We start from the raw sequence: 26,698 nt of genomic DNA, 5'->3' as shown, positions 1-26,698 counted from the left end.
AAAGCAAGAAACAAGGAGAAGTACCAAATTATTGGACCTGTGGTAATGATAATTAATGACGTGAAGACCTCCACTCCATCCACCTTAGGATCCTGCAGAAGATTGTGGTCATCCTCCTGGGGATACAGAAGACATCTCTCTGGTGGACTTCTCCTGCAGTCATCTGCAATACCAAGAGGAATTTATCAGAAAGGCCCCCACTAGGACTTCTGGGCCCCGGCCAGGACAAGGGATGTAAAGAGATTGGGCAACATTTCTCGTAGGCAGGTGGGGAGCGCGTCAGTGCAGGATGTTCCCCCAGCGCCTGGATGTATCAGTAGGATCCCGGCAGCAGAGATGCATGGCGCCGCCGGGGCACTTCCTGGTGTAGAACTGTGCCAATGCCTACGCCCAATCAGGGCAGAGCACCTCATGCCGGTCCGGAACCTCCCCTGGCACACCCAACTGGTGCAAAAGGGGAGAAGTCGCCATATCGGCCTCAGCGACAAGAACTGCTATTTAAACTCAACTTGAATGTCTGTTTTCAAGCGCATGAGCTGCGGTACACTACATAGGTAGCACCAGAACCCGGGGTACGCTACACAGGCAGCACCGGAACCCAGATTACTACATAGGTAGCACCAGAACCCAGATCACTACATAGGTAGCACCGGAACCCAGATTACTACATAGGTAGCACCGGAACCCAGATTACTACATAGGTAGCACCAGAACCCGGGGTACGCTACACAGGCAGCACGGGAACCCGGATCGCTACACAGGCAGCACGGGAACCCGGAGCGCTACACAGGCAGCACGGGAACCCGGAGCGCTACACAGGCAGCACGGGAACCCGGAGCGCTACACAGGCAGCACGGGAACCCGGAGCGCTACACAGGCAGCACGGGAACCCGGAGCTCTACACAGGCAGCACGGGAACCCGGAGCGCTACACAGGCAGCACGGGAACCCGGATCGCTACACAGGCAGCACGGGAACCCGGATCGCTACACAGGCAGCACCGGAACCCAGATTACTACATAGGTAGCACCAGAACCCAGATCACTACATAGGCAGCACCGGAGCCCAGATCACTACATAGGCAGCACCAGAACCCAGATCACTACATAGGTAGCACCAGAACCAAGATTACGGCGTTTTCATTGCTTCCATTTGTGGGACTGGACATTTTGATTACTTTCCGCTTCATGTGAGTGTTATTTTCCAGTATGTTATTCACTTCCAGGAATATCTGATTTGATATATAGATAGATTGGGACTTTTGGGACATTTTTACGGTATATTTTATAGCAGTTACAATGTAAGGGGGTGATTTGAACTTTTGGTTTTTTTAAATTTTGTATAAAAAAAGAAAAGTAAAAAAAAATGTATTTATTTCTCAGACTCCCTAGGCTACTTTAAGCATAAGTTATCTGATCAATCCTACCATATACTGCCTTACTACAGTACAGCATATAACAGTATATGGGGATCTATTACAATCTGCTACCAGCAAATTGTAACAGATGTTGAGAAATGACAAGTTCTCTGGTCTAATATAGACCCAAGGCTGTCATAGCCATGGATTGTCACTCTCTGATGACATCACAGGGAGCGACAATCACAGCCAAGATGGTGGCGCCCATGTGCCACCCGCAGCTTCGCTGGTAGCAGAGGGCACATTACTGGGGGCAGAGGGAACATCAATAAGCAAAAAAGAGCATTCCGAAAGGATGCACATCACATCTTCTCTGCTTCACCCCTGCTCTCAGTATAATGTACATGAGAAGAAAACTGCCCATTCAAGTCTCCTCTTACCTGGTGACGTGAGGTTCTGGTGGTCCTCCATCATGAGGTCCTGGTACTGGTCCTTGTGCCCCTCTATGTAGTCCCACTCCTCCAGGGAGAAATAGATGGAGACGTCCTGACACCTTATAGGGACCTGACACCCACAATGACACAGTCATCACCCAGACACATCACCCCTTGTATAATGTCCCAGCATTCCCTGCAGCGCTCACCTCTCCGCTCAGCAGCTCTATCATCTTATAGGTGATCTCCAGGATCTTCTGCTCCATGTCCCTCTCAGGTGTCAGTGATGGAGGCTCCATGATGGGGCTCTGCCTCCTCCATCCTCCTGACACACCGGGATTGCTATTAGGGGCCACACACTTGTTAGATGGTTTCTTCACTAAAGTGTGATCCTGTGTAAGATAAAATCATTCCCTGATAAATACTTTCCCAGAATCCCTCACCTCTCCAGTCATGTCCTGTGTTATTATTACAGATAATAGTGATGTCATGTGATCTATTACCCAGAATCCCTCACCTCTCCAGTCATGTCCTGTGTTATTAATACAGATAATAGTGATGTCATGTGATCCATTACCCAGAATCCCTCACCTCTCCAGTCATGTCCTGTGTTATTAATACAGATAAGACTGATGTCATGTGATCTATTACCCAGAATCCCTCACCTCTCCAGTCATGTCCTGTGTTATTATTACAGATAATAGTGATGTCATGTGATATATTACCCAGAATCCCTCACCTCTCCGGTCATGTCCTGTGTTATTACTACAGATAAGAGTGATGTCATGTGATCTATTACCCAAAATCCCTCACCTCTCCGGTCATGTCCTGTGTTATTAATACAGATAAGAGTGATGTCATGTGAGATATTACCCAGAATCCCTCACCTCTCCAGTCATGTCCTGTGTTATTACTACAGATAATAGTGATGGCATGTGATCTATTACCCAGAATCCCTCACCTCTCCGGTCATGTCCTGTGTTATTAGTACAGATAATAGTGATGTCATGTGATCTATTACCCAGAATCCCTCACCTCTCCGGTCATGTCCTGTGTTATTACTACAGATAAGAGTGATGTCATGTGATATATTACCCAGAATCCCTCACCTCTCCAGTCATGTCCTGCATTATTATTACAGATAAGAGTGATGTCATGTGATATATTACCCAGAATCCCTCACCTCTCCAGTCATGTCCTGTGTTATTACTACAGATAATAGTGATGTCATGTGATCTATTACCCAGAATCCCTCACCTCTCCAGTCATGTCCTGTGTTATTAATACAGATAAGAGTGATGTCATGTGATATATTACCCAGAATCCCTCACCTCTCCCGTCATGTCCTGTGTTATTAATACAGATAAGAGTGATGTCATGTGATATATTACCCAGAATCCCTCACCTCTCCGGTCATGTCCTGTGTTATTAATACAGATAAGAGTGATGTCATGTGATCTATTACCCAGAATCCCTCACCTCTCCAGTCATGTCCTGTGTTATTAATACAGATAAGAGTGATGTCATGTGATATATTACCCAGAATCCCTCACCTCTCCAGTCATGTCCTGTGTTATTAATACAGATAACAGTGATGTCATGTGATATATTACCCAGAATCCCTCACCTCTCCCGTCATGTCCTGTGTTATTAATACAGATAAGAGTGATGTCATGTGATCTATTACCCAGAATCCCTCACCTCTCCAGTCATGTCCTGTGTTATTAATACAGATAACAGTGATGTCATGTGATATATTACCCAGAATCCCTCACCTCTCCAGTCATGTCCTGTGTTATTAATACAAAGAATAGTGATGTCATGTGATATATTACCCAGAATCCCTCACCTCTCCGGTCATGTCCTGTGTTATTAATACAGATAAGAGTGATGTCATGTGATATATTAGCCAGAATCCCTCACCTCTCCAGTCATGTCCTGTGGTATTAATACAGATATGAGTGATGTCATGTGATATATTACCCAGAATCCCTCACCTCTCCAGTCATGTCCTGTGTTATTAATACAGATAAGACTGATGTCATGTGATCTATTACCCAGAATCCCTCACCTCTCCAGTCATGTCCTGTGTTATTAATACAGATAACAGTGATGTCATGTGATATATTACCCAGAATCCCTCACCTCTCCAGTCATGTCCTGTGTTATTAATACAAAGAATAGTGATGTCATGTGATATATTACCCAGAATCCCTCACCTCTCCGGTCATGTCCTGTGTTATTAATACAGATATGAGGGATGTCATGTGATATATTACCCAGAATCCCTCACCTCTCCAGTCAGCAAGTGGATAATCTCCAAGGTGAAGCTTAATATCCTATTGGTAATCTTCTTTCTGACCCCGCCCCTCCTCATAGCTTCAGGCTTCAAACTCTCCATTCATGATGATGCACAGGATGCTTAGGATTACTGTGGGTATAATACAGAGAAGAGAATGCTGTGACTTTTTCCCTATAATGATGCATCTGTAGGCCTCTCCCTTCACTGTGCTGAAGAGATAGAATCACATGGAAGCAGCACTGTCCACAGCCTCTCCCTACACTGTGCTGAAGAGATAGAATCACATGCAAGCAGCACTGTCCACAGCCTCTCCCTACACTGTGCTGAAGAGATAGAATCACATGGAAGCAGCACTGTCCACAGCCTCTCCCTACACTGTGCTGAAGAGATAGAATCACATGGAAGCAGCGATGTCCACAGCCTCTCCCCACACTGTGCTGAAGAGATAGAATCACATGGGAGTAGCACTGTCCACAGCCTCCCCTACACTGTGCTGAAGAGATAGAATCACATGGAAGCAGCGATGTCCACAACCTCTCCCGACACTGTGCTGAAGAGATAGAATCACATGGGAGCAGCACTGTCCACAGCCTCTCCCTACACTGTGCTGAAGAGATAGAATCACATGGAAGCAGCGATGTCCACAGCCTCTCCCCACACTGTGCTGAAGAGATAGAATCACATGGAAGCAGCGATGTCCACAGCCTCCCCTACACTGTGCTGAAGAGATAGAATCACATGGGAGCAGCACTGTCCACAGCCTCTCCCTACACTGTGCTGAAGAGATAGAATCACATGGAAGCAGCGATGTCCACAGCCTCTCCCCACACTGTGCTGAAGAGATAGAATCACATGGAAGCAGCGATGTCCACAGCCTCTCCCCACACTGTGCTGAAGAGATAGAATCACATGGGAGCAGCACTGTCCACAGCCTCTCCCTACACTGTGCTGAAGAGATAGAATCACATGGAAGCAGCGATGTCCACAGCCTCTCCCCACACTGTGCTGAAGAGATAGAATCACATGGGAGCAGCACTGTCCACAGCCTCTCCCCACACTGTGCTGAAGAGATAGAATCAAATGGAAGCAGCACTGTCCACAGCCTCTCCCCACACTGTGCTGAAGAGAGAGAATCACATGGGAGCAGCACTGTCCACAGCCTCTCCCCACACTGTGCTGAAGAGATAGAATCACATGGAAGCAGCACTGTCCACAGCCTCTCCCTACACTGTGCTGAAGAGCTAGAATCACATGGGAGCAGCACTGTCCACAGCTGGGAATCTGCTCCTTATGTATTAGATGTTCTGGTCTGGCTCACACTTAGGCTATATTCACACTGCCGTTGCCCGCCCGCCCGTACCGTACCGTAGCGGGCAACGGCAGTGCACGGGGAGAGGAGGTGGTCAGAGCAGCTCACCCCCGCCCCTCTCCATAGCAACCTATGGCGCACGGCGCCGTATTACGGGAAAAGATAGGACAGGTCCTATCTTTTTCCCGGGTACGGAACGGTACGGTGCCGCACGTGTGCGGCACCGTACCGCTCCCGTAGGGTGCCGTGCGCCCATAGAAGTGTATGGGGGACGTATATTGGCCGTATATACGTCGGCCGTATATACGTCCCCCCTACGTTAGTGTGAATGTAGCCTAATGTTACTGCAGCACAAGGTAAGGAAGAGGTAACGCTTTCCCTACACCCTGAAAACCATGTCTGCAGGTTTACTCCCTGCACGGCTTTCACAGTACATAAACAAATAGCAGGACCTCCATAAGGAGAGCAGGAGCCTCCCTGCAGGTCACACACAGCTCACACAGTCATCCCCCACTCATATGTACCTGCAAGACGGTCATGTGATCAGGAGCTGTCTGATGTCACCGTCACGTGATCAGGAGGGGCGTGGCTCCTTTACATAGAGGATACCGGGTAGAGACAGCAGTGACCTGGAGGGGGCGGGGCTGCGCTGTGTATGGTATACTGTGTAGAGACAGGAGGACTTGAGTGGTGTCACCGTCATGTGACGTAGAAGGGGCGGGGCTACGCTGCGTAGAGGATACTGGGTGGAGACAGCAGGACCTGAATGATGTCACCGTCATGTGACCAGGAGGGGGTGGGGCTGTGTCACATTGTGTCATCATGGAGCAGGCGGTACTGAGCTCCTTAACCATCTGGAGAGTCTGCAGCTGCTGCAGAACAGCTTTACAATCCATCCTATGTGATGTTATTGCTGCTTAGAGTTTCTGTGTAATTTCTTTCCATATGAGAACCTGGAATGAGCAGAATGTGCGCTGCGCACCACATGGCAAGAAAATAACAGGCGCTAGTTTTCCTATTTCTGCCACTTAATACATTTAATTTGCTGCATTTCTCATTGGAGTAGTAAAGCATCTAAGTGCAGGAAGCAACCGCTGCTGGGAGGTAACTTCCCTGACCAGTAAGGTACGTTCCGAGTGTGATGCAATGAATTCGCAAAGCGCGCTGCCTGCAGTTCCCGGCCTGGGCACTGCAAACCGGAACTGACATGCTGAGTTCATCGCATTACACTCGCAAGTGTGGAACGGGCCTTACAATAACACATTGAGGCACATTTACTAAGGGTCCGCGCACCGCGTTTACGTCGGTTTCCCGACTGTTTCCGCTTTGCGCCGCATTTAACAGGGGTTTTTGGTGCTCACGATCGGATTTTGGCACAATCGCGTCATGCGACACAAATCAGGGGCGTGGCCGTGGGACAAATTGTGTCCCAAGACATGCACTTACATGCACCAGGAAGAAGAAGGTGAACTCCGGGGACCTGAGCGGGGAAGCGACACATACAGGATATCAAGTGCACGATCTTAGTGTCTCCCCGCACAGCGCATTATACACGGACAATGCACTTACATGCACCAGGAAGAAGAAGATGAACTCCGGGGACCTGAGCGGGGAAGTGACACATGCAGGATATCAGGGCATGATCTTAGTGACTCCCCGCACAGTGCATTATACACGGACAATGCACTTACATGCACCAGGAAGAAGAAGGTGAACTCCGGGGACCTGACCGGGGAAGCGACACATGCAGGATATCGGCGCATGATCGTAGTGACTCCCCACACAGCGCATTATACACGGACAATGTACTTACATGCATCGGGAAAAAGAAGGTAAACTCCTGGGACCTGAGCGGGGAAGGGACACATGCAGGATATCAGGCACAGGATCTTAGTGAATCGCACCGGACTTCATCCTCGTCGGACAACGCACCTCGGGGATCGCGACAGGACTGGGTAAGTAAATGTGACACATAGAGCTGTGGAGGGAAGCGGCCGGTGACGGATCACCTGAGAGTGACCATTCCAGAGGAGCCAAAACATCCGAGGTCTAGGGGCGCCCACAACCACATTACACCCGGAGGCCTACGCTATGTGACCGAGTGACACATAGAGCTGAGGAGGGGAGTGGCCGGTGACAGATCACCTGACAGGTCTAGAGGAGCGGAAACATCCAAGGTCCAGAGCCCCCACCACCTATATTACAGCTCTAGGCCTCTGCACATGATATGACACATAGAGAAAAGACCCGGTCATAGCTAATATCACCACATTCTTCTGTGAATTTATGATCCGTCTTTGAGGAACCAGCCCGGGCGTCATCTGCTGAGACCGGCCTCCTGAACTTGTACCAAGGGAACTTATTTGTCGGTGACTATGCAGTTCAATTCCGTACCCTGGCTTCTGAGCTAGCCTGGAATGGTCGCTGTCTTTAAAAAGGGGCTTTATGGGCAGGTTAAAAATGCAACGTCTGCACGAGACCTTCCTACTGCTCTGAGTGATATCATCTAATCTTTTACTGTTGATTCTGCATGTTGATATTTCTAGGTGTGGTACACAGTGAAAATCAGAATATGTGAGAGGCAAAAATTATATCTGTCAGGATTCGGGCTGAGTGGATCCTCTGGACCACCGCGGGAGGTGGTACTAGCCGACACCTGGAAACGGAATCTAAGTGGCACCTGGTCTTCAGCTTTGGGACAGGGAGACAGTTTCAAGTTTCGGCCTTCCTGGATTCCGGCTCTGCAGGAAACTTTGTGGATGCTGCCCTGGTCTCTCAGTATCGCCTTCCTGTGGTCTTGAAAATCTCGTCTGTCAGTGGGCAGATCCTCTGTGATCCAGTCCATTACTGCACCGAGCTTCAATTTCTGCAAGTTGGGGCATTGCACGAAAGAGAGACTATCATTTTATGTGCTTCCCTGGTCCACTTCTGTGATTTTGGGCCTCCTGTGTGCTCGACTAGTAGACTGGGGAGATTCTTTGTCAGGGCCAAGAGTGCCAATCCCGCTGTCTCATGGCTCTCCATCCAGTGTCCAAGTCTCTGGTGGGCCTCCCCGCTTCTTTTATGGACTATGGTGATGTCTTTTTGGAGAAGTAAGCAGAGATTCTCCCCCCACTCCATCCATTTGACTGTCCCATTGAGGTGCTCCCGGGCACAATTCCTCCCCGAGGTCGGGTGTACCCATTGTCTGTACCAAAAACAGTGGCAATGTTGGCCTACATCAAGGAGAATTTGCAGAAAGGGTTCATCTGCAGGGCATCTATTCCTGCCGGTGCTGGATCCTTTTTTGTGGCCAAGAAAGACGGGTCTCTCCACCCTTGCATTGACTACCATGGCCTTAATAAAGTTATGGTAAAGAACCACTACCCACTATCCTTCATCACAGAACTCTTTGACCGCCTCCGTGGGGCCAAGGTCTTTTAATTTGTCTACCATCCGCAGTCTAATTGCCAAGTGGAAAGAGTTAACCAGACTCTAGGCCGCTATGTCCGCCATTTTGTTTCTGCCCATCAGGACGACTGATCCACTCTGTTGCCATGGGCGTAGTTTTCTTATAACTCCTTGGACTCTGCTCTGCTCCACACCCTCCACTTCCTCTATCTGTGTCCTCGGATGTTCCAGCTGTGGAAGAGTTGGTTTGGGATCTGAAGTCTATCTGGGAGCAGACTTGACTTTCCTTTCTATGAATCTGCTCGAACCAAGACCCAGGCCAAGAAGAACCACAGGCCTCCTCCCATCTTCTCTCCAGGCGACAAAATCTGGTTATCCTCCAAGTATGTCTGCCTAAAGATCCCTAGCTACCAACTTGGTCCGCATTTCCATGTGTCTCTCCTCAAGCCAGTCATCCTGAACCGCTTCTCCCAGCAAGTTCCTCCTCCTGCTCCTGAAGCTCACTCCACCTACGTCTTTGAGGTAAAAGAGGTTCTGGACATGAAGACGGTGAGAGGTAAGTGGCTCTTCTTGGTTGACTGGAAGGGGTACGGGACTGAGGAGAGATCTTGGGAGCCCACAGACAATGGTCTCCTGCAGAGATTCCTCCAGACCAAGAAGAGGGGGAGGCTGAAGGGGCGGGTACTGTCGTGGGTACTCCCGCGACCCACGTCTCAGGTCGCGTTCTCACCTGTGTCCTTCTTCGTGCTCCAGGGGCCCCCGTACCTTCACTTACCCATCCCCATTCCTGCTCTGGCTCCGGCGGTCGTGCAAGTGCGTCCCCATCTCCTAAGGCGTGCACGTGCCAGCTCCCAAAGATTTAAAGGGCTAGCACAGTGGTGATTGGTGCTAGCCATTCCCAGCCTCTCCTTGCACACCCCGCTGGATCTTTGTGCCATTGAGAAAGCTTGATACCTATGCCCTGTGCTGATTTCCTGATGTGACCCCTGTTCCGTTATTGACTTTGATCCTGCCTGTCCTGACCTTCCATTACGTCCCTGACTATGATCCTGTGCTGCCTTACTGACCTCCTGCCTGTCCCCAACTACAATTCTGCTATACGACTTTGTACTTCACCATGGCCACCACCTCGGACAAAGTCACAACTGTGAAGCGTCCTGGTGGTACCACGCTGCAGTAAGTCCAACCTGCTTTGCAGCGGCTCTAGTGAAAACCGAGTGCCACTTAGACTCCGCTCCCAGGTGTCTGCTAACATCATCGTCCACGGTGGTCCAGTGGGTACACAACCCCTGAATCCTGACAGTACATTTGGTTGTACTATTTGTATATATATTTTAGCATTATTTTGTTGTATTTATACTTTTGTATATACCCAATATACTTCGGACATTATCTGAACCTGATTAAGGGAACGATCTGTTCCTGAAACGCATCTTATTTGCTTTTACTCCGCTATACCTTCTGAAAAAATCTGGTATTTTGCTGATACCTAAACATCAATCTATCCAATCTCCTCTCAAAATATACAATGATGAAGTTATTTTGATCTTCGCGTGCTGTGTGTATATATTTTTCACGCTCAGTTTACTCAGTTGGTTACAGGTTGTTGCTGCCCAGGAATCATTGTTGTGGCTGATGATTGGCAGCTTCCTATGTAGTGTTATGTGTGTAGTACTATGTATCTATGTATGTATGTACAGTAGTGTTATGTGCTGTGTGTAGTGTTGTGTTCTCTGTGTAGTGTCATGTGTGTAGTGTTACGTGCTGTCTGTAGTGTTATATGCTGTGTGTAGTGTTGTGTTCTTTGTGTAGTGTCATGTGTGTAGTGTTACGTGCTGTGTGTAGTGTTATGTATTGTGTGTAGTATTCTGTGTGTAGTCTTATGTGCTGTGTGTAGTATTATGTGGACAGTGGAATGTGCTGTGTGTATTATGTGCTGTGTGTACTATTATGTGTGTAGTGTTGTGTACAGTGTTATGTATGTAGTATTATGTGTCTAGTGCTATGTGTGTAGTTCTATGTGTGTAGTGTTATGTGTGTAGTATATTATGTGCTATGTGTATTGTTGTGCTTAGTGTTATCTGTGTATACTATGTGTGTAGTGTTAGGTATGTAGTATTATGTGTGCTATCTTGTGTGTGTAGTATTATGTGTTTTGTGTAGTATTATGTGTTGTGTGTAGTATTATGTGCTGTGTGTAGTGTTATGTGTGTAGTGATATCTGTGTAGTGTTATCTGTGTAATGTTATGTGATGGGTGTAGTATTATGTGTGTAGTGTTATGTGCTGTGTGTAGTGTTATCTGTGTAGTGTTATGTGCTGTGTAGTATCATGTGCTGTGTGTAGTGTTATGTGTTGTGTGTAGTATTATGTGTTGTGTGTAGTGTTATGTGCTGTGTGTAGTATTGTGTGTAGTGTTACGTGCTGTGTGTAGTGTTATGTATTGTGTGTAGTATTCTGTGTGTAGTCTTATGTGCTGTGTGTAGTATTATGTGGACAGTGGAATGTGCTGTGTGTATTATGTGCTGTGTGTACTATTATGTGTGTAGTGTTGTGTACAGTGTTATGTATGTAGTATTATGTGTCTAGTGCTATGTGTGTAGTTCTATGTGTGTAGTGTTATGTGTGTAGTATATTATGTGCTATGTGTATTGTTGTGCTTAGTGTTATCTGTGTATACTATGTGTGTAGTGTTAGGTATGTAGTATTATGTGTGCTATCTTGTGTGTGTAGTATTATGTGTTTTGTGTAGTATTATGTGTTGTGTGTAGTATTATGTGCTGTGTGTAGTGTTATGTGTGTAGTGATATCTGTGTAGTGTTATCTGTGTAATGTTATGTGATGGGTGTAGTATTATGTGTGTAGTGTTATGTGCTGTGTGTAGTGTTATCTGTGTAGTGTTATGTGCTGTGTGTAGTGTTATCTGTGTAGTGTTATGTGCTGTGTAGTATCATGTGCTGTGTGTAGTGTTATGTGTTGTGTGTAGTATTATGTGTTGTGTGTAGTGTTATGTGCTGTGTGTAGTATTGTGTGTAGTGTTATGTGCTGTGTGTAGTGTTATGTGCTGTGTGTAGTGTTATGTGTGTAGTATTATTTGCTGTGTGTAGCATTGTGTGTAGTGTTATGTGCTGTGTGTAGTATTATGTGTGCAGTATTATGTGCTGTGTGTAGTGTTATGTGCTGTGTGTAGCATTGTGTGTGTAGTGTTATGTGCTGTGTGTAGTGTTGTGTGTAGTATTATGTGTGCAGTATTATGTGCTGTGTGTAGTGTTATGTGCTGTGTGTAACATGTGTGTAGTGTTATGTGCTGTGTGTACTATTATGTGTGTAGTGTTATGTGCTGTGCGTAGTATTATGTGTGTAGTGTTATGTGCTGTGTGTACTATTATGTGTGTAGTGGTATGTGTGTAGTGTTATGTGTATTATTGTGTGTAGTGTTATGTGCGTAGTGTTATGTGCTGTGTGTAGTATTATGTGTGTAGTGTTATGTGTAGTATTGTGTGTAGTGTTATGTGCGTAGTGTTATGTGCTGTGTGTAGTATTGTGTGTAGTGTTATATGCAGTGTTGTGTGTGTAGTGTTATGTGTGTAGTATCATGTGCTGTGTATAGTGTTATGTGCTGTGTTATGTGTGTAGTATTATGTGCTGTGTGTAGTGTTATGTATAGTGTTGTGTGTGTAGTATTATGTGCTGTGTGTAGTGTTATATGCAGTGTTGTGTGTGTAGTGTGTAGTATCATGTGCTGTGTATAGTGTTATGTGCTGTGTTATGTGTGTAGTATTATGTGTGTAGTATTATGTGTGCAGTATTATGTGTAGTATTATGTGTCTAGTATTATGTGTGCAGTATTATGTGTATTGCATTATGTGTGCAGTATTATGTGTGTAGTATTATGTGTGTAGTATTATGTGTGCAGTATTATGTGTCTAGTATTATGTGTGCAGTATTATGTGTGCAGTATTGTGTGTAGTATTATGTGTGTAGCATTATGTGTGCAGTATTATGTGTGTAGCATTATGTGTGCAGTATTATGTGTGTAGCATTATGTGTGCAGTATTATGTGTGCAGTATTATGTGTGTAGTATTATGTGTGTAGTATTATGTGTGCAGCATAGCATTATGTGTGTAGTATTATGTGTGCAGTATTATGTGTGCAGCATTATGTGTGTAGTATTATGTGTGCAGCATTATGTGTGCAGCATTATGTGTGTAGTATTATGTGTGCAGTATTATGTGTAGTATTATGTGTGCAGCATTATGTGTGTAGCATTATGTGTGCAGTATTATGTGTGCAGTATTATGTGTGCAGTATTATGTGTGCAGTATTATGTGTGTAGTATTATGTGTGTAGTATTATGTGTGCAGCATAGCATTATGTGTGTAGTATTATGTGTGCAGCATTATGTGTGCAGCATTATGTGTGTAGTATTATGTGTGCAGCATTATGTGTGCAGCATTATGTGTGTAGTATTATGTGTGCAGTATTATGTGTAGTATTATGTGTGCAGCATTATGTGTGTAGTATTATGTGTGTAGTATTATGTGTGCAGTATTATGTGTGCAGTATTATGTGTGCAGTATTATGTGTGCAGTATTATCTGTGTAGCATTATGTGTGCAGTATTATGTGTGTAGTATTATGTGTGTAGTATTATGTGTGCAGTATTATGTGTGCAGTATTATGTGTGTAGTATTATGTGTGTAGTATTATGTGTGTAGTATTATGTGTGCAGTATTATGTGTGCAGTATTATGTGTGCAGTATTATGTGTGCAGTATTATGTGTGTAGTATTATGTGTGTAGTATTATGTGTGCAGTATTATGTGTGCAGTATTATCTGTGTAGCATTATGTGTGTAGTATTATGTGTGTAGTATTATGTGTGCAGTATTATGTGTGCAGTATTATATGCTTTGTGCACTCCTGTGTTGCCTCCTCAGATTCAGCACTGCCTGACTCCTCCCACACAAGTGACTGATCACATGACGATGACGTCACTGCAGGTCCTGTATCCGCTAGCTCTGTGTGTACTTCCGGGGCGCAGTGCGGGTCATTGTGTGACTTGTAGTGCTTCTCCTGTACACGGGGGCGGCCTGTGCTGTGCAGTGTGCACTCCATTCCTCCCGCGGACAGGGGGCGCTGTTACTGGAGTCCAGTCCTCAGCTCCGGAGAGCGCAGTGTCACCAGCAGCAGAGCTCAGCGTCCTCCATCACTGGCGGGCGGAGAATGGACAGAATACAGAGTCCTGCGGCGGGAGAACACAGGTAACAGACTGTGCCCAGAGCTGTGAGGAGAGAGAGGGGTAACATGGGGAGAGAGAGGAGGGGTAACATGGGGAGAGAGAGGAGGGGTAACATGGGGAGACAGAGGAGGGGTAACATGGGGAGAGAGAGGAGGGGTAACATGAGGAGAGAGAGGAGGGGTAACATGGGGAGAGAGAGGAGGGGTAACATGGGGGGAGAGAGAGGAGGGGCAACATGGGGGGAGAGAGAGGAGGGGCAACATGGGGAGAGAGAGGAGGGGTAACATGAGGAGAGAGAGGAGGGGTAACATGAGGAGAGAGAGGAGGGGTAACATGGGGAGAGAGAGGAGGGGTAACATGGGGAGAGAGAGGAGGGGTAACATGGGGAGAGAGAGGAGGGGTAACATGGGGAGAGAGAGGAGGGGTAACATGGGGAGAGAGAGAGGAGGGGCAACATGGGGGGAGAGAGAGGAGGGGTAACATGGGGGGAGAGAGAGGAGGGGTAACATGGGGGGAGAGAGAGGAGGGGTAACATGGGGGGAGAGAGAGGAGGGGTAACATGGGGGGAGAGAGAGGAGGGGTAACATGGGGGGAGAGAGAGGAGGGGTAACATGGGGGGAGAGAGAGGAGGGGTAACATGGGGGGAGAGAGAGGAGGGGTAACATGGGGAGAGAGAGGGGAAACATGGGGAGAGAGAGGAGGGGTAACATGGGGAGAGAGAGGAGGGGTAACATGGGGAGAGAGAGGAGGGGTAACATGGGGAGAGAGAGGAGGGGTAACACGTTGGGAGAGAGAGGAGGGGTAACACGGGGGGAGAGAGAGGAGGGGTAACACGGGGAGAGAGAGGAGGGGTAACACGGGGAGAGAGAGGAGGGGTAACATGGGGGGAGAGAGAGGAGGGGTAACATGGGGGGAGAGAGAGGAGGGGTAACATGGGGGGAGAGAGAGGAGGGGTAACATGGGGGGAGAGAGAGGAGGGGTAACATGGGGGGAGAGAGAGGAGGGGTAACATGGGGGGAGAGAGAGGAGGGGTGACGTGGGGAGAGAGAGAGAGGAGGGGTGACGTGGGGAGAGAGAGAGGGGAGGGGTGACGTGGGGAGAGAGAGAGGGGAGGGGTGACGTGGGGAGAGAGAGAGGGGAGGGGTGACGTGGGGAGAGAGAGAGGGGAGGGGTGACGTGGGGAGAGAGAGAGGGGAGGGGTGACGTGGGGAGAGAGAGAGGGGAGGGGTGACGTGGGGAGAGAGAGAGGGGAGGGGTGACGTGGGGAGAGAGAGAGGGGAGGGGTGACGTGGGGAGAGAGAGAGAGGAGGGGTGACGTGGGGGGGGCAGAGAGAGGAGGGGTGACGTGGGGGGGGCAGAGAGGGGAGGGGTGACGTGGGGGGGGCAGAGAGGGGAGGGGTGGGGGGGGCAGAGAGGGGTGGGGGGGGGCAGAGAGGGGAGGGGTGACGGGGGGGCAGAGAGGGGAGGGGTGACGTGGGGGGGGGCAGAGAGGGGAGGGGTGACGTGGGGAGAGAGAGAGAGGAGGGGTGACGTGGGGAGAGAGAGAGGGGAGGGGTGACGTGGGGAGAGAGAGAGGGGAGGGGTGACGTGGGGAGAGAGAGAGGGGAGGGGTGACGTGGGGAGAGAGAGAGGGGAGGGGTGACGTGGGGGGGGCAGAGAGAGGAGGGGTGACGTGGGGGGGGCAGAGAGGGGAGGGGTGACGTGGGGGGGGCAGAGAGGGGAGGGGTGACGTGGGGGGGGCAGAGAGGGGAGGGGTGACGTGGGGGGGGCAGAGAGGGGGGGGGGGCAGAGAGAGGAGGGGTGACGTGGGGGGGGCAGAGAGGGGAGGGGTGACGTGGGGGGGGGCAGAGAGGGGAGGGGTGACGTGGGGGGGGCAGAGAGGGGAGGGGTGACGTGGGGGGGGGCAGAGAGGGGAGGGGTGAGGTGGGGGGGGGCAGAGAGGGGAGGGGTGAGGTGGGGGGGGGCAGAGAGGGGAGGGGTGACGTGGGGAGAGAGAGAGAGGAGGGGTGACGTGGGGAGAGAGAGAGGAGGGGTGACGTGGGGAGAGAGAGAGAGGAGGGGTGACGTGGGGAGAGAGAGAGAGGAGGGGTGACGTGGGGAGAGAGAGAGGAGGGGTGACGTGGGGAGAGAGAGAGGAGGGGTGACGTGGGGAGAGAGAGAGGAGGGGTGACGTGGGGGGGGCAGAGAGGGGGGGGGGCAGAGAGGGCAGGGCTGACGTGGGGGGGGAGAGGGGGCTAGTGGGGTACCTGTAGATATGTGAATGGGGAGGGGCGGTTATCACATGATCTCACGCTGGTCCATGTTGTGTCTTTGTGCTTGGACACATTTAGTATTTATGAACCTAATACTCTGACATCTCTCTGCAGCCTCAGCCCAATCCTGACCAAGCACCGGAATGCAACAACGGAGAGGATCCTGGACCTCACCCTGGAGATCATCCACCTGCTGACTGGAGAGGTGAGGGATTCTGGGTGATAGATCACATGACATCAGTCTTATCTGTATTAATAACACAGGACATGACTGTAGAGGTGAGGGATTCTGGGTAATAGATCACATGACATCACTCTTATCTGTATTAATAACACAGGACATGACTGGAGAGGTGAGGGATTCTGGGTAATAGATCACATGACATCACTATTATCTGTATTAATAACACAGGACATGACCGGAGAGGTGAGGGATTCTGGGTAATAGATCACATGACATCACTCTTATCTGTATTAATAACACAGGACATGACCGGAGAGGTGAGGGATTCTGGGTAATAGATCACATGACATCACTCTTATCTGTATTAATAACACAGGACATGACTGTAGAGGTGAGGGATTCTGGGTAATAGATCACATGACATCACTCTTATCTGTATTAATAACACAGGACATAACAGGAGAGGTGAGGGATTCTGGGTAATAGATCACATGACATCACTCTTATCTGTAGTAATAACACAGGACATGACTGGAGAGGTGAGGGATTCTGGGTAATAGATCACATGACATCACTCTTATCTGTATTAATAACACAGGACATGACTGGAGAGGTGAGGGATTCTGGGTAATAGATCACATGACATCACTCTTATCTGTAGTAATAACACAGGACATGACCGGAGAGGTGAGGGATTCTGGGTAATATATCACATGACATTACTCTTAGCTGTATCAACCCCTTAATGTAATATGCCGTGTTAGCATGAGGCTGTGGGAAGGTACTAACGCTTCTGACACATCTGTACATAGAAGCTGACGCTCCGCTCGAACCCTCACTATTGGAGATAACTGAGAATCGCAGGTGTTAACCCCTACCACGCCACGGTCAAGCATGGCTGCGTGTTGTAAGGGGATTGTGTCTCATTCCTCCTGGATCAGGCCCCTCGTGATCTTACCCAGGGTTAGGGTTTAGCCCCGGGGTCTGGATGTCCCACGGCTGATTACTGCCGCAGTACTAATGTAGTAGCTTCATAATATCATCGAATGTTCATGTAATGAACCCTTTTCTATCCAGGACAATCTGAGAACACGCTTGTTCTCTGATTATAATTCGTAAATGCTTTTTTTTTTTTTTTTTTTTTTTTTTCGGAAATTGAGTGAAACGATGAACATTCCATCCTCTTCGCCTATTGTGGCTACATATAAACATCACGACCCCCATCGTGTCCATAAAGTTACACGTAACACGAAATACACACGTTCCTGAATAATGTTTTTATTTACACCCATGTTATGATCTTCGTACTCAAATTCTTATGAAGCGCGGAGGGTTCTGTTATTGTGCAGCCAATACAATGGCGCGCGTCTAAATGACCTGAGTGAAGATGAACACCCCCCCCCACCACCACCACCTTGTTCAAATCAAACAAAATTGGTGTCAAACGTTTGTGCAGCAGAAATTTTCATTTGTGCCGCTATCGTTTTTAAGATTTTAATGAAAGTATCTAGAGGTCATCAGAGGTCAACCAGCCCCCCCCCCCTCCCCACATTGCCCAAATGAAACAAAACTGGGACCGAACAATTCTGCTACGTTTGTGCTGCTCAAATTTTTGTTTGTGCTGCTTTTGTTTTGAATAAATGAACAAAAAATTATCTTTTGCCCTGGACCATTCCTGCAGTAGCCGCTCTTCCTAACCAGACTAGAAAAGCCTTTTCTCGATCCTCCCCTGTATTTCCACCACCCAACTCCTCCACTAGAACATCCCACTGAGCCAGTACCTCTTCATACGCCGATCACGTGCCCTCAGCCAGAGACCCTCTTATCAGCTTCCCCGCGCTCGAAGGCTATCCCCCACAGATGCGACGGGCAAGGAATCCCCATGTCTTCCGCGACCGGAGCCAGCTCCCGGAATCGATCCCACTGCAATGGAGATAAAGCGTCAGCATCTGAATTGTTCACACCACCAGGTCCTCCCGTATCTCCTGCCCCAGTCAGACAAAATCGGCGCCATCTTGCGCCATCCTCTCTCGTGCTCCACTCCGGAACGCCACACAGGAGGAGATAGGGCTATGTTCTTCAGCTATCCACCTTACTCCAGGGGATCTTAAGTTTTGCACCCCACCTGGTACTACATGAGCCCTCTATAAGCCCTTTGAACCCCTTTGTTGATGGGCCCTGCTATATATTAACCCTTGCAGGCGGAACTGTGTTTAAAGGGGTTATCCGGGTTTTAAAAATTACCTAGGGCCGGGCTGGGGAGGGCTAGTTAAACATAATAAACATGTACTTACCTTGTCCGGCGCTGCTGATGTCCCACACCACGGTCCCTTCGATCCGTGCCACTGTTTGTTTACAGGGACACAGAAGCCGCGCACAGGGAACTTCCGGTCCACGCTGTGGCCGGCTCCTCCCATCCGTCCCTATCTCTCAGCGTTGTAAGCTCTGGGAGATGGTGTCGCATGGGAGCATCTGGCCGGCCGGAAGCTCTCTGTGCGCTCTTGTAATGATACCGGCGCACAGAGAAGACCGGCCGCGGCGCGGGACATCGGCAGCACCGGAGGAGGTAAGTACATGTTTACAATAGCCCTCCCCAGCCGGGCCATAAGAAATTTTTTAAACCCGGATAACCCCTTTAAGGACAGCTGCTGCACCATTCCAAGTGTGCTCTGGACTTTATCTCTGCAAAATACTGGTGACCAAGTTTGCGAAAGAGCTGGCTGTTCCAATGTAAACTTGTTACCCAAGTGGATGAGCTACGGCAGGACTTTGTTATATGGATATATCACATGCATTGAGCCAAAGAACGAATCACAGAAACAGAGCGCAGAATATCTGAGGTCGAGGATGTCCAGAGGCCTACGCCAAGACAAATTAGTGATCTCCGGCGTCACATGTCGACAGAGCCGATGATCTGGAAAACCATCTAAGAAGGAACAACGTCCGGGTGGAAGTCTTTCCCGAAAAGGTCGAGTGGACGGACCCTGTATCCTTTTTTTAAAAATTTGCTCAAAATTATGCTGCCAGCAGATACCTGCTCTCCGGTTTTTCCAGTAGAAATGGCCCATCAGGTACCGTCCCACCCTGGGTCCCCAGGGGGCAATCCAAGACCCTTCTTGGCCCGGTTGCTGCATTTTAGGGACAGACACTCTTTACTTAGGGCGGTCCGCGCTAAGGGAGGAATTCTGTACACTAACAATAGAGCGCCCTTCTACCCAGATTTCTCTGCATCGGTAACAAAACAGTGGTCGCAGTTTACCAAAGTTCTTGCTCACCTCCGAGACAAGGGATATAAATACTCAGTGATCTATCCATCAAGGCTTCGTATTGTAGTTGGTCAAAAGACTTGATTCTTCACCTCACTTGTTGAAGCCCTTCACTGGGGCGATGCGGCCACTCGGCCGGTGCTGGGAGGCGCTCACCTCCTGAATGAAAATGGACCAATATCCTTTGTGGTCTAAATTTTCCTTTTGGGGTTGTTTACTCTATTCTGGTTGTATCTGTCATGTTTTTGGTGGATTGTCTGTCTTTGTGGTATGGAAGGATGATTGTTTGGTTGCTCAGGTCTCCTTCCCTACATCCATTTCCCTTCCATTTATATGACTACCATCAAAATTATGAGCTGGAATGTTAGGGGCCTCAACTCCAAATTTTAAGCGGGCCTTGATCTTGGATGTTATTAAACAGTAAGCCCCTATAGCGAGTGTCTGATTGTCTAAGCGTCAAGGTTAATTCCTGTGTAGCAAGTGATTTGGCTACAATATTCTGATTTCCTTCCTGAAGCCTGTACAGTATACCACATGTTACTTATGACTGTTACTTCATGATGTAATACTACTGCTGTAATGTGGTGATGAGTAAGGAGTAGCCGGCGGTCTTGTTATTCAGTTTTTGTTTGTTGTACTTGTACAAAAAAAAATTTGAAAAATTGCAAAAATAAAAACTTTTTTTTTTTAAAAAGAGAAGAGTGGGCTCCCTTCCTACTCTCCAGCGCGCCCCTGATCGTGTCAAATCGATAATGAACACTTACCTAAGTACTTGCGTCTGGTCCAGCATGTGCCTCTCATCACACAGTACAGTGCACTGCCGGCAGCGCCTCGTCATTGTAGTCTCCTGTAGCATTGGTCGTGTCAAACCTGAGGGTCACTTGTGTCTATTTTCTGATATTTCTTAGGGTTTGTTTTCATACACAGGGTTTCACAGTCGTGAGAAAGACCTCATGTGAGTCTGATGCCCCAAGTAGTTGTCCCGATGTGCCTGGAGCAAGCAGCAGGAGCCAGAGCCCCATCATGGAGCCTCCATCACTGACATCAGAGAGGGACATGGAGCAGAAGATCCTGGAGATCACCTATAAGATGATAGAGCTGCTGAGCGGAGAGGTGAGCGCTGCAGGGAATGCTGGGACATTATACAGTATTATACACAAGGGGTGATGTGTCTGGGTGATGACTGTGTCATTGTGGGTGTCAGGTTCCTATAAGGTGTCAGGATGTCAGCGTCTATTTCTCCATGGAGGAGTGGGAGTATATAGAAGGACACAAGGACCAATACAAGGACGTCATGGAGAACCACCAGAACCTCACGTCACCGGGTAAGAGTAAAAAGTATTTTAATGGTGACCTGGTTACACCCTTTATCCGACCCTCACATAAACATATTGGCCTAGATCTAATATTTTGGCTGTGCCAGTTTTGTATCACGGCTACTCTGTGTTGACAAGACAGAAAACTGTGCACTTAAAGGGGCATGTTAGCAGTTAGTTGGAGTTTGCAACACATTTAATACAGCAATTCAACATAATTGTGTCACACCCTGTATAGTAAAGATGGACCCCAAAAAATGGTTCACACATCCGGAGCACTGCGGGGGCGCCAGATTAATAAAGACTGTGCCCAGTATCCTGTAATCTGCTGCACCCTGCACAGCAACTGCACAGGAGGGGCGGAACATGGTACAGACTGCACAGGAGGGGCGGCACACGGTACAGACTGCACAGGAGGGACTGCACATGGTACAGACTGCACAGGAGGGACTGCACATGGTACAGGCAGCACAGGAGGGACTGCACATGGTACAGACTGCACAGGAGGGACTGCACATGGTACAGACTGCACAGGAGGGGCTGCACGTGGTACAGACTGCACAGGAGGGGCTGCACGTGGTACAGACTGCACAGGAGGGGCTGCACGTGGTACAGACTGCACAGGAGGGGCTGCACGTGGTACAGACTGCACAGGAGGGGCTGCACGTGGTACAGACTGCACAGGAGGGGCGGCACGTGGTACAGACTGCACAGGAGGGGCGGCACGTGGTACAGACTGCACAGGAGGGGCGGCACGTGGTACAGACTGCACAGGAGGGGCGGCACGTGGTACAGACTGCACAGGAGGGGCGGCACGTGGTACAGACTGCACAGGAGGGGCGGCACGTGGTACAGACTGCACAGGAGGGGCTGCACGTGGTACAGACTGCACAGGAGGGGCGGCACGTGGTACAGACTGCACAGGAGGGGCGGCACGTGGTACAGACTGCACAGGAGGGGCGGCACGTGGTACAGACTGCACAGGAGGGGCGGCACGTGGTACAGACTGCACGGGGGGGGAGGGGGGGGAGCACAGTCTGCAGTTTTCCTGATAAATCTGGGGCATTATCTTTTTGTGCCGTCTCCTACAGATGGATCCAGTCATGGAAATTCTCCTGAGAGAAGTCCAAGTCCTCTGTATTCCCAAGACGGTGCTGAGGACGATGAGAGTTCAGCTGAAGATCTTCAGGTAGATGGCTCTGAGGAGTGTTGTGTGAGATGGAGGGGACTCCCTTATTCAGTGCTGGGTTGTCAGCCGTTACATTACTAATAGTTTAAGCTGTGTCCCAGAACGACCATAATGATGTAGACATGTGGCCGGTCTATAATGACATCATGTAGAGTATCACCGTGTATAATTATCTGCAATATTCTGTCCAGGGAGAAGATCTGATAATAAAAGTTATTAAGGTTGAAGAAGAGGAGTATATGGACGAGGATGTTCCCACATATATTCCCACAGGTAAGGAGCGGTGGGTTTGCTTGGGTTGTTACAGGTAATAGTTCTGTTACTTGTAAGGCCAGTGGTGGATGTGGCCTGTGTTGTGCTGAGCCGTCTTGTTCCCCGTGTGCATAGACCCCGAGACATATGAGGAAGGCAATGAAAGTGTAATACACTAAGGGCAAAAGCTCCAAGGATCCTAGGTCCAGGCTAAGCTCTCCCCTTTATATCTCTCCGGGTGCCGGGGTCTCTCTCCTCTGTAACTCTCTGGGTGCCGGGGTCTCTCTCCTCTGTAACTCTCTGGGTGCCGGGGTCTCTCTCCTCTGTAACTCTCTGGGTGCCGGGGTCTCTCTTCTCTGTAACTCTCTGGGTGCCGGGGTCTCTCTCCTCTGTAACTCTCTGGGTGCCGGGGTCTCTCTCCTCTGTAACTCTCTGGGTGCCGGGGTCTCTCTCCTCTATAGCTCTCTGGGTGCCGGGGTCTCTCTCCTCTATAGCTCTCTGGGTGCCGGGGTCTCTCTCCTCTATAGCTCTCTGGGTGCCGGGGTCTCTCTCCTCTATAGCTCTCTGGGTGCCGGGGTCTCTCTCCTCTATAGCTCTCTGGGTGCCGGGGTCTCTCTCCTCTGTAGCTCTCCGGGTGCCGGGGTCTCTCTCCTCTGTAACTCTCCGGGTGCCGGGGTCTCTCTCCTCTGTAGCTCTCCGGGTGCCGGGGTCTCTCTCCTCTGTAGCTCTCCGGGTGCCGGGGTCTCTCTCCTCTGTAGCTCTCTGGGTGCCGGGGTCTCTCTCCTCTGTAGCTCTCTGGGTGCCGGGGTCTCTCTCCTCTATAGCTGCCCGGGTCTCTCTCTGCTACAACTCTCCGGGTGCCGGGGTCTCTCTCTGCTACAACTCTCCGGGTGCCGGGGTCTCTCTCCTATCTCTGGGTGCTGGTGTCAGATAATGGTGGTTGTACTAGTTCCCCCGGGTCGCCCTCTGTATATAGCGTCCCTCCAAAGTGTGCAGGGAGCAGCCCCATTACATAAACTCTACCTCCCTCCCGTGTGAACAGGGAGCAGCAGCATCACATGAGCTCCACCGCTCTCCCTCCAGAGTGAGAAGGGAGCAGCCCCATCACATGAACTCCACCTCCGTCCCTCCAGAGTGAGCAGGGAGCAACAGCATCACATGAGCTTCCCCCCCCCTCCAAAGTGGGCAGGTATCAGCCCCATCACCTGAGCTCCACCTCCCTCCAGAGTGAGCAGGTATCAGCCCCATCACCTGAGCTTCACCTCCCTCCAGAGTGAGCAGGGAGCAGCCCCATCACATGAGCTTCACCTCCCTCCAGAGTGAGCAGGGAACAACCTCATCACATGAGCTTCATCTCCCTCGCTCCAGAGTGAGCAGGAAGCAGCTGCATCACATGAGCTCCACCCCCTTCCCTGCAGAGTAAGCAGGGAGCAGCAGCATCACATCAGCTCCCTCTCTTTCCAGAGTGAGCAAGTATCAGCCCCATCACACAAGCTCCACCGCCCTCCCTCCAGAGGGAGCAGCAGCATCACATTAGCTCCACCTCCTTGCGTTCTAAGTAAACGGATAACGCAGAAGATGTATACTTACAGTATTCACTGCCAGCCCCCACACAGAGCCCGATGGTGTTTGTTATGAGCAGGTTATAGCAATAAAAAGCCAAATTATCCAAGAAGTCATCACTAGAGATCGCATGGAATATGTGAGTATTAAGAGCTTGTGTTTTCTTGTCTCCTCTAGATTTTGATGGATTCGACAATACACCAGATTATGACGGAGATGAATACATTTCTCCACAGCTTCATCCACAGGTTCACCCGGAACTTTATGCCAATGAATGCCAGGCTTTTGCACATTATTCACAACAAGACCTGGACACGAGTCCATTCATGTGCTCGGAATGTGGAAGATGGTTCAGCCAGAAATCGGATCTTCTCAACCACATGAAGCTCCACAGTGGAGAGAAGGTCTTCTCCTGCCCGCTATGCGGAAAGTGCTTTACCAAGAAATATAGCCTTCAGATCCATCAGAGAATCCACACAGGAGAGAAGCCATACTCGTGTGCACAATGTGGGAAATGTTTTATCCAAAAATCAGACTTGGTTAAACATCAGAAAATCCACACGGGGGAAAGTTCTCACACGGGAGAGAAACTGTTCTCTTGTATGGAGTGTGGGAAATGTTTTACTAAGAAATCGGGTCTTCAAATGCATCTGAAGGTCCACACAGGAGAGAAGCCGTACGCGTGCTCCTACTGCGGCAAATGTTTTATCCAAAAATCGGACGTGATCAAACATCAGAGAATTCACATGGGGGAAAAGTCTTACACGGGCGAAAAACTCTTTTCTTGTATGGAGTGCGGAAAATGTTTTACCAAGAAATCTGGACTTCAGATACATAAGAAGATCCACACGGGAGAGAAGCCGTACGCGTGTTCCGAATGTGGCAAATGTTTCATCCAGAAATCCGATGTGATCCGACACCAGAGAAGCCACACGGGGGAGAGGCCCTTTCCGTGTTCTGAGTGTGGGAAGTGCTTTAAGCAAAGCTCGGATCTTTTCCAGCATCAGAGAATTCACACAGGGGAGAAGCCATTCATGTGTTCTGAATGCGGCAAATGTTTCATCCGCAAAATCGACGTCCTTCGACATCAGAGAATTCACACAGGAGAGAAGCCATATTCCTGTCCCTTTTGTGGGAAGTGTTTCAGTCATAATTCAGATCTTATAACTCATCAGAGAGTTCACATGAGGGATCACCCGTTCCTGACATATAATCTGGGTCCGTGACGTTCCGTTGTTTGCAACGGCTGGGATAATACATGGCTTTGTATAACCCCCCTGTGACCTTAATGTTCATGTATTTACTTTTATGAGCCACATTTTTTTTATTATATTGTGTGTGTGATGTTCCGCAGTCCCTAGCGCTACACAAGTTCAGCTTAGTAATGTTCTCACAGACACCTGGGCTCAGGGAGGACATGAGAGAGAGTGGTCCATGCGACCTCCGGTGTGATACAACACTCGTTCACAACCCTGAACGGCTGAAAGACTCCTTCCACTCACCTCTGGAGCGAGTAGAACTGCCTCCAGCTCTCGTTAGATATAAACCAGTTTGTAAGGGGGTTATATTGGGCCAGAAGCCAGCCCAGGTAGCATATATATATACATACTACCTGGGCTGTCTTCTGGCCCGTTATCCGTTATATTTGAGAACACAGACATGTGGATTTTTGGAACAATGCAAGTTTAGGTTATTTAATTGCCACAAGGGCGAACTAAACAAACACTATACATACGAGTAATATATATATATATATGTACAATGTACTGCGTTACAGGTGTAGTAAGTCTCAGCAAGTCATTAGAAAGTTACTGTATCACTGGGGGAGGGGTGGCCAGCGGTTACAGGCTTATTCCGTGATTGTCTCTGTGTTGGACACCCCCGGCCTGTCCCTGGGATGTTGCTATTGCTCCTTATAGGTCCAGTCATTGATCCTTCAGAACACAAGATGAGTCAGAACTGGTCCATAGAGCCACAGATCTATGTATTTCGGATACGTCCAGGGCTCCTACAGTACATTGGAACATGTCCAGGGCTCCCTGTGGAGTTCCGCTCATCTGAGGATTCTAGAATAAATTGGGACCCGGCATCCGGGGTCTCTGCAGGACCCAAAATCCTATATCCATTGCCAATCTCTGGATCTGTACATGTGGCAGGGAGGATATGTCGAAGCATTTGGGGAGGAGTAGATCTACGATGTCCAAAACGTCCTAAAGCTGAAGAGGTTGTTAGTTAGGAGATAATTAGGCAGATTCTTCATTTGAATCCATTATTATTGTATTTATTGTGTATCCTCCATGGAGAGGGGACGGGCTCTTGGGTCCACGGCTTTGGGAAGATTTTTATTTTTACATTGCCCTACAGAAAACCTGCAATGATTGGTTGCTATGGGCAATAGTATCATGGAGTGCCCCACTGTGACTTCTTCATGGGAATTGCTTAGTGAATGTATCTCTATAATGCCTGTGTATATAGATGTATTGTGTCTTGTGTATTTATATCTAATCTATCAGTAAAGCATGGAAATGGTTTTCAGTAAGTGATATGTGACCAATGTGACATCAGCTCCTCCCATCAAAATCATTTTACCAAACATTGTTTTTTTTTTTAGTTTGTAAGGAAAATCCTGCTGTATTCCAGATATGT

The 26,698-nt window shown here is 48.9% G+C and overlaps 2 protein-coding genes across 7 annotated transcripts in view; one reads left to right on the top strand and one right to left on the bottom strand.

Annotated features, from left to right (window-relative positions):
* The window catches only part of LOC140106026 (uncharacterized), a 582,332-nt gene that overhangs the window by 240,784 nt on the left and 314,850 nt on the right, over window positions 1-26,698 (bottom strand). For 2 of the 6 annotated variants that reach the window (XM_072130187.1, XM_072130190.1), the window contains exon 8: window positions 2,000-2,182. In XM_072130187.1, coding sequence (XP_071986288.1) covers window positions 2,000-2,182 — 183 coding nt within the window. Of the gene's footprint in view, window positions 1-37; window positions 164-1,796; window positions 1,921-1,999; window positions 2,183-4,083; window positions 4,222-5,853; window positions 5,905-5,925; window positions 6,783-26,698 lie in introns of those variants that run through there. The other 4 variants (XM_072130189.1, XM_072130188.1, XM_072130192.1 and 1 more) reach the window with 4 other exon arrangements.
* LOC140106081 (uncharacterized) lies at window positions 13,763-26,595 on the top strand. The gene is made up of 7 exons (XM_072130292.1): window positions 13,763-14,052; window positions 16,397-16,487; window positions 20,660-20,845; window positions 20,937-21,057; window positions 22,140-22,237; window positions 22,429-22,510; window positions 24,230-26,595. The coding sequence occupies exons 1-7, from the start codon at window positions 14,015-14,017 to the stop codon at window positions 25,276-25,278; spliced, it is 1,665 nt and encodes a 554-aa protein (XP_071986393.1). The 5' UTR covers window positions 13,763-14,014; the 3' UTR covers window positions 25,279-26,595.

Source organism: Engystomops pustulosus, chromosome 11 (genome assembly GCF_040894005.1).
Source record: "Engystomops pustulosus chromosome 11, aEngPut4.maternal, whole genome shotgun sequence".
Lineage (NCBI taxonomy): Eukaryota > Metazoa > Chordata > Amphibia > Anura > Leptodactylidae > Engystomops > Engystomops pustulosus.
The sequence above is the reverse complement of the archived record's forward strand: the minus strand, read 5'-3'. Positions and strand labels throughout refer to the sequence as shown.

Coding starts and splice junctions, on each gene's coding strand:
- LOC140106081 (XM_072130292.1), top strand. CDS start 14,015: ATGGACAGAATACAGAGTCCTGCGGCGGGAGAACACAG. Junction 21,058..22,139: donor CCAGAACCTCACGTCACCGG/GTAAGAGTAAAA, acceptor CGTCTCCTACAG/ATGGATCCAGTCATGGAAAT. Junction 22,511..24,229: donor TCCCACATATATTCCCACAG/GTAAGGAGCGGT, acceptor TGTCTCCTCTAG/ATTTTGATGGATTCGACAAT.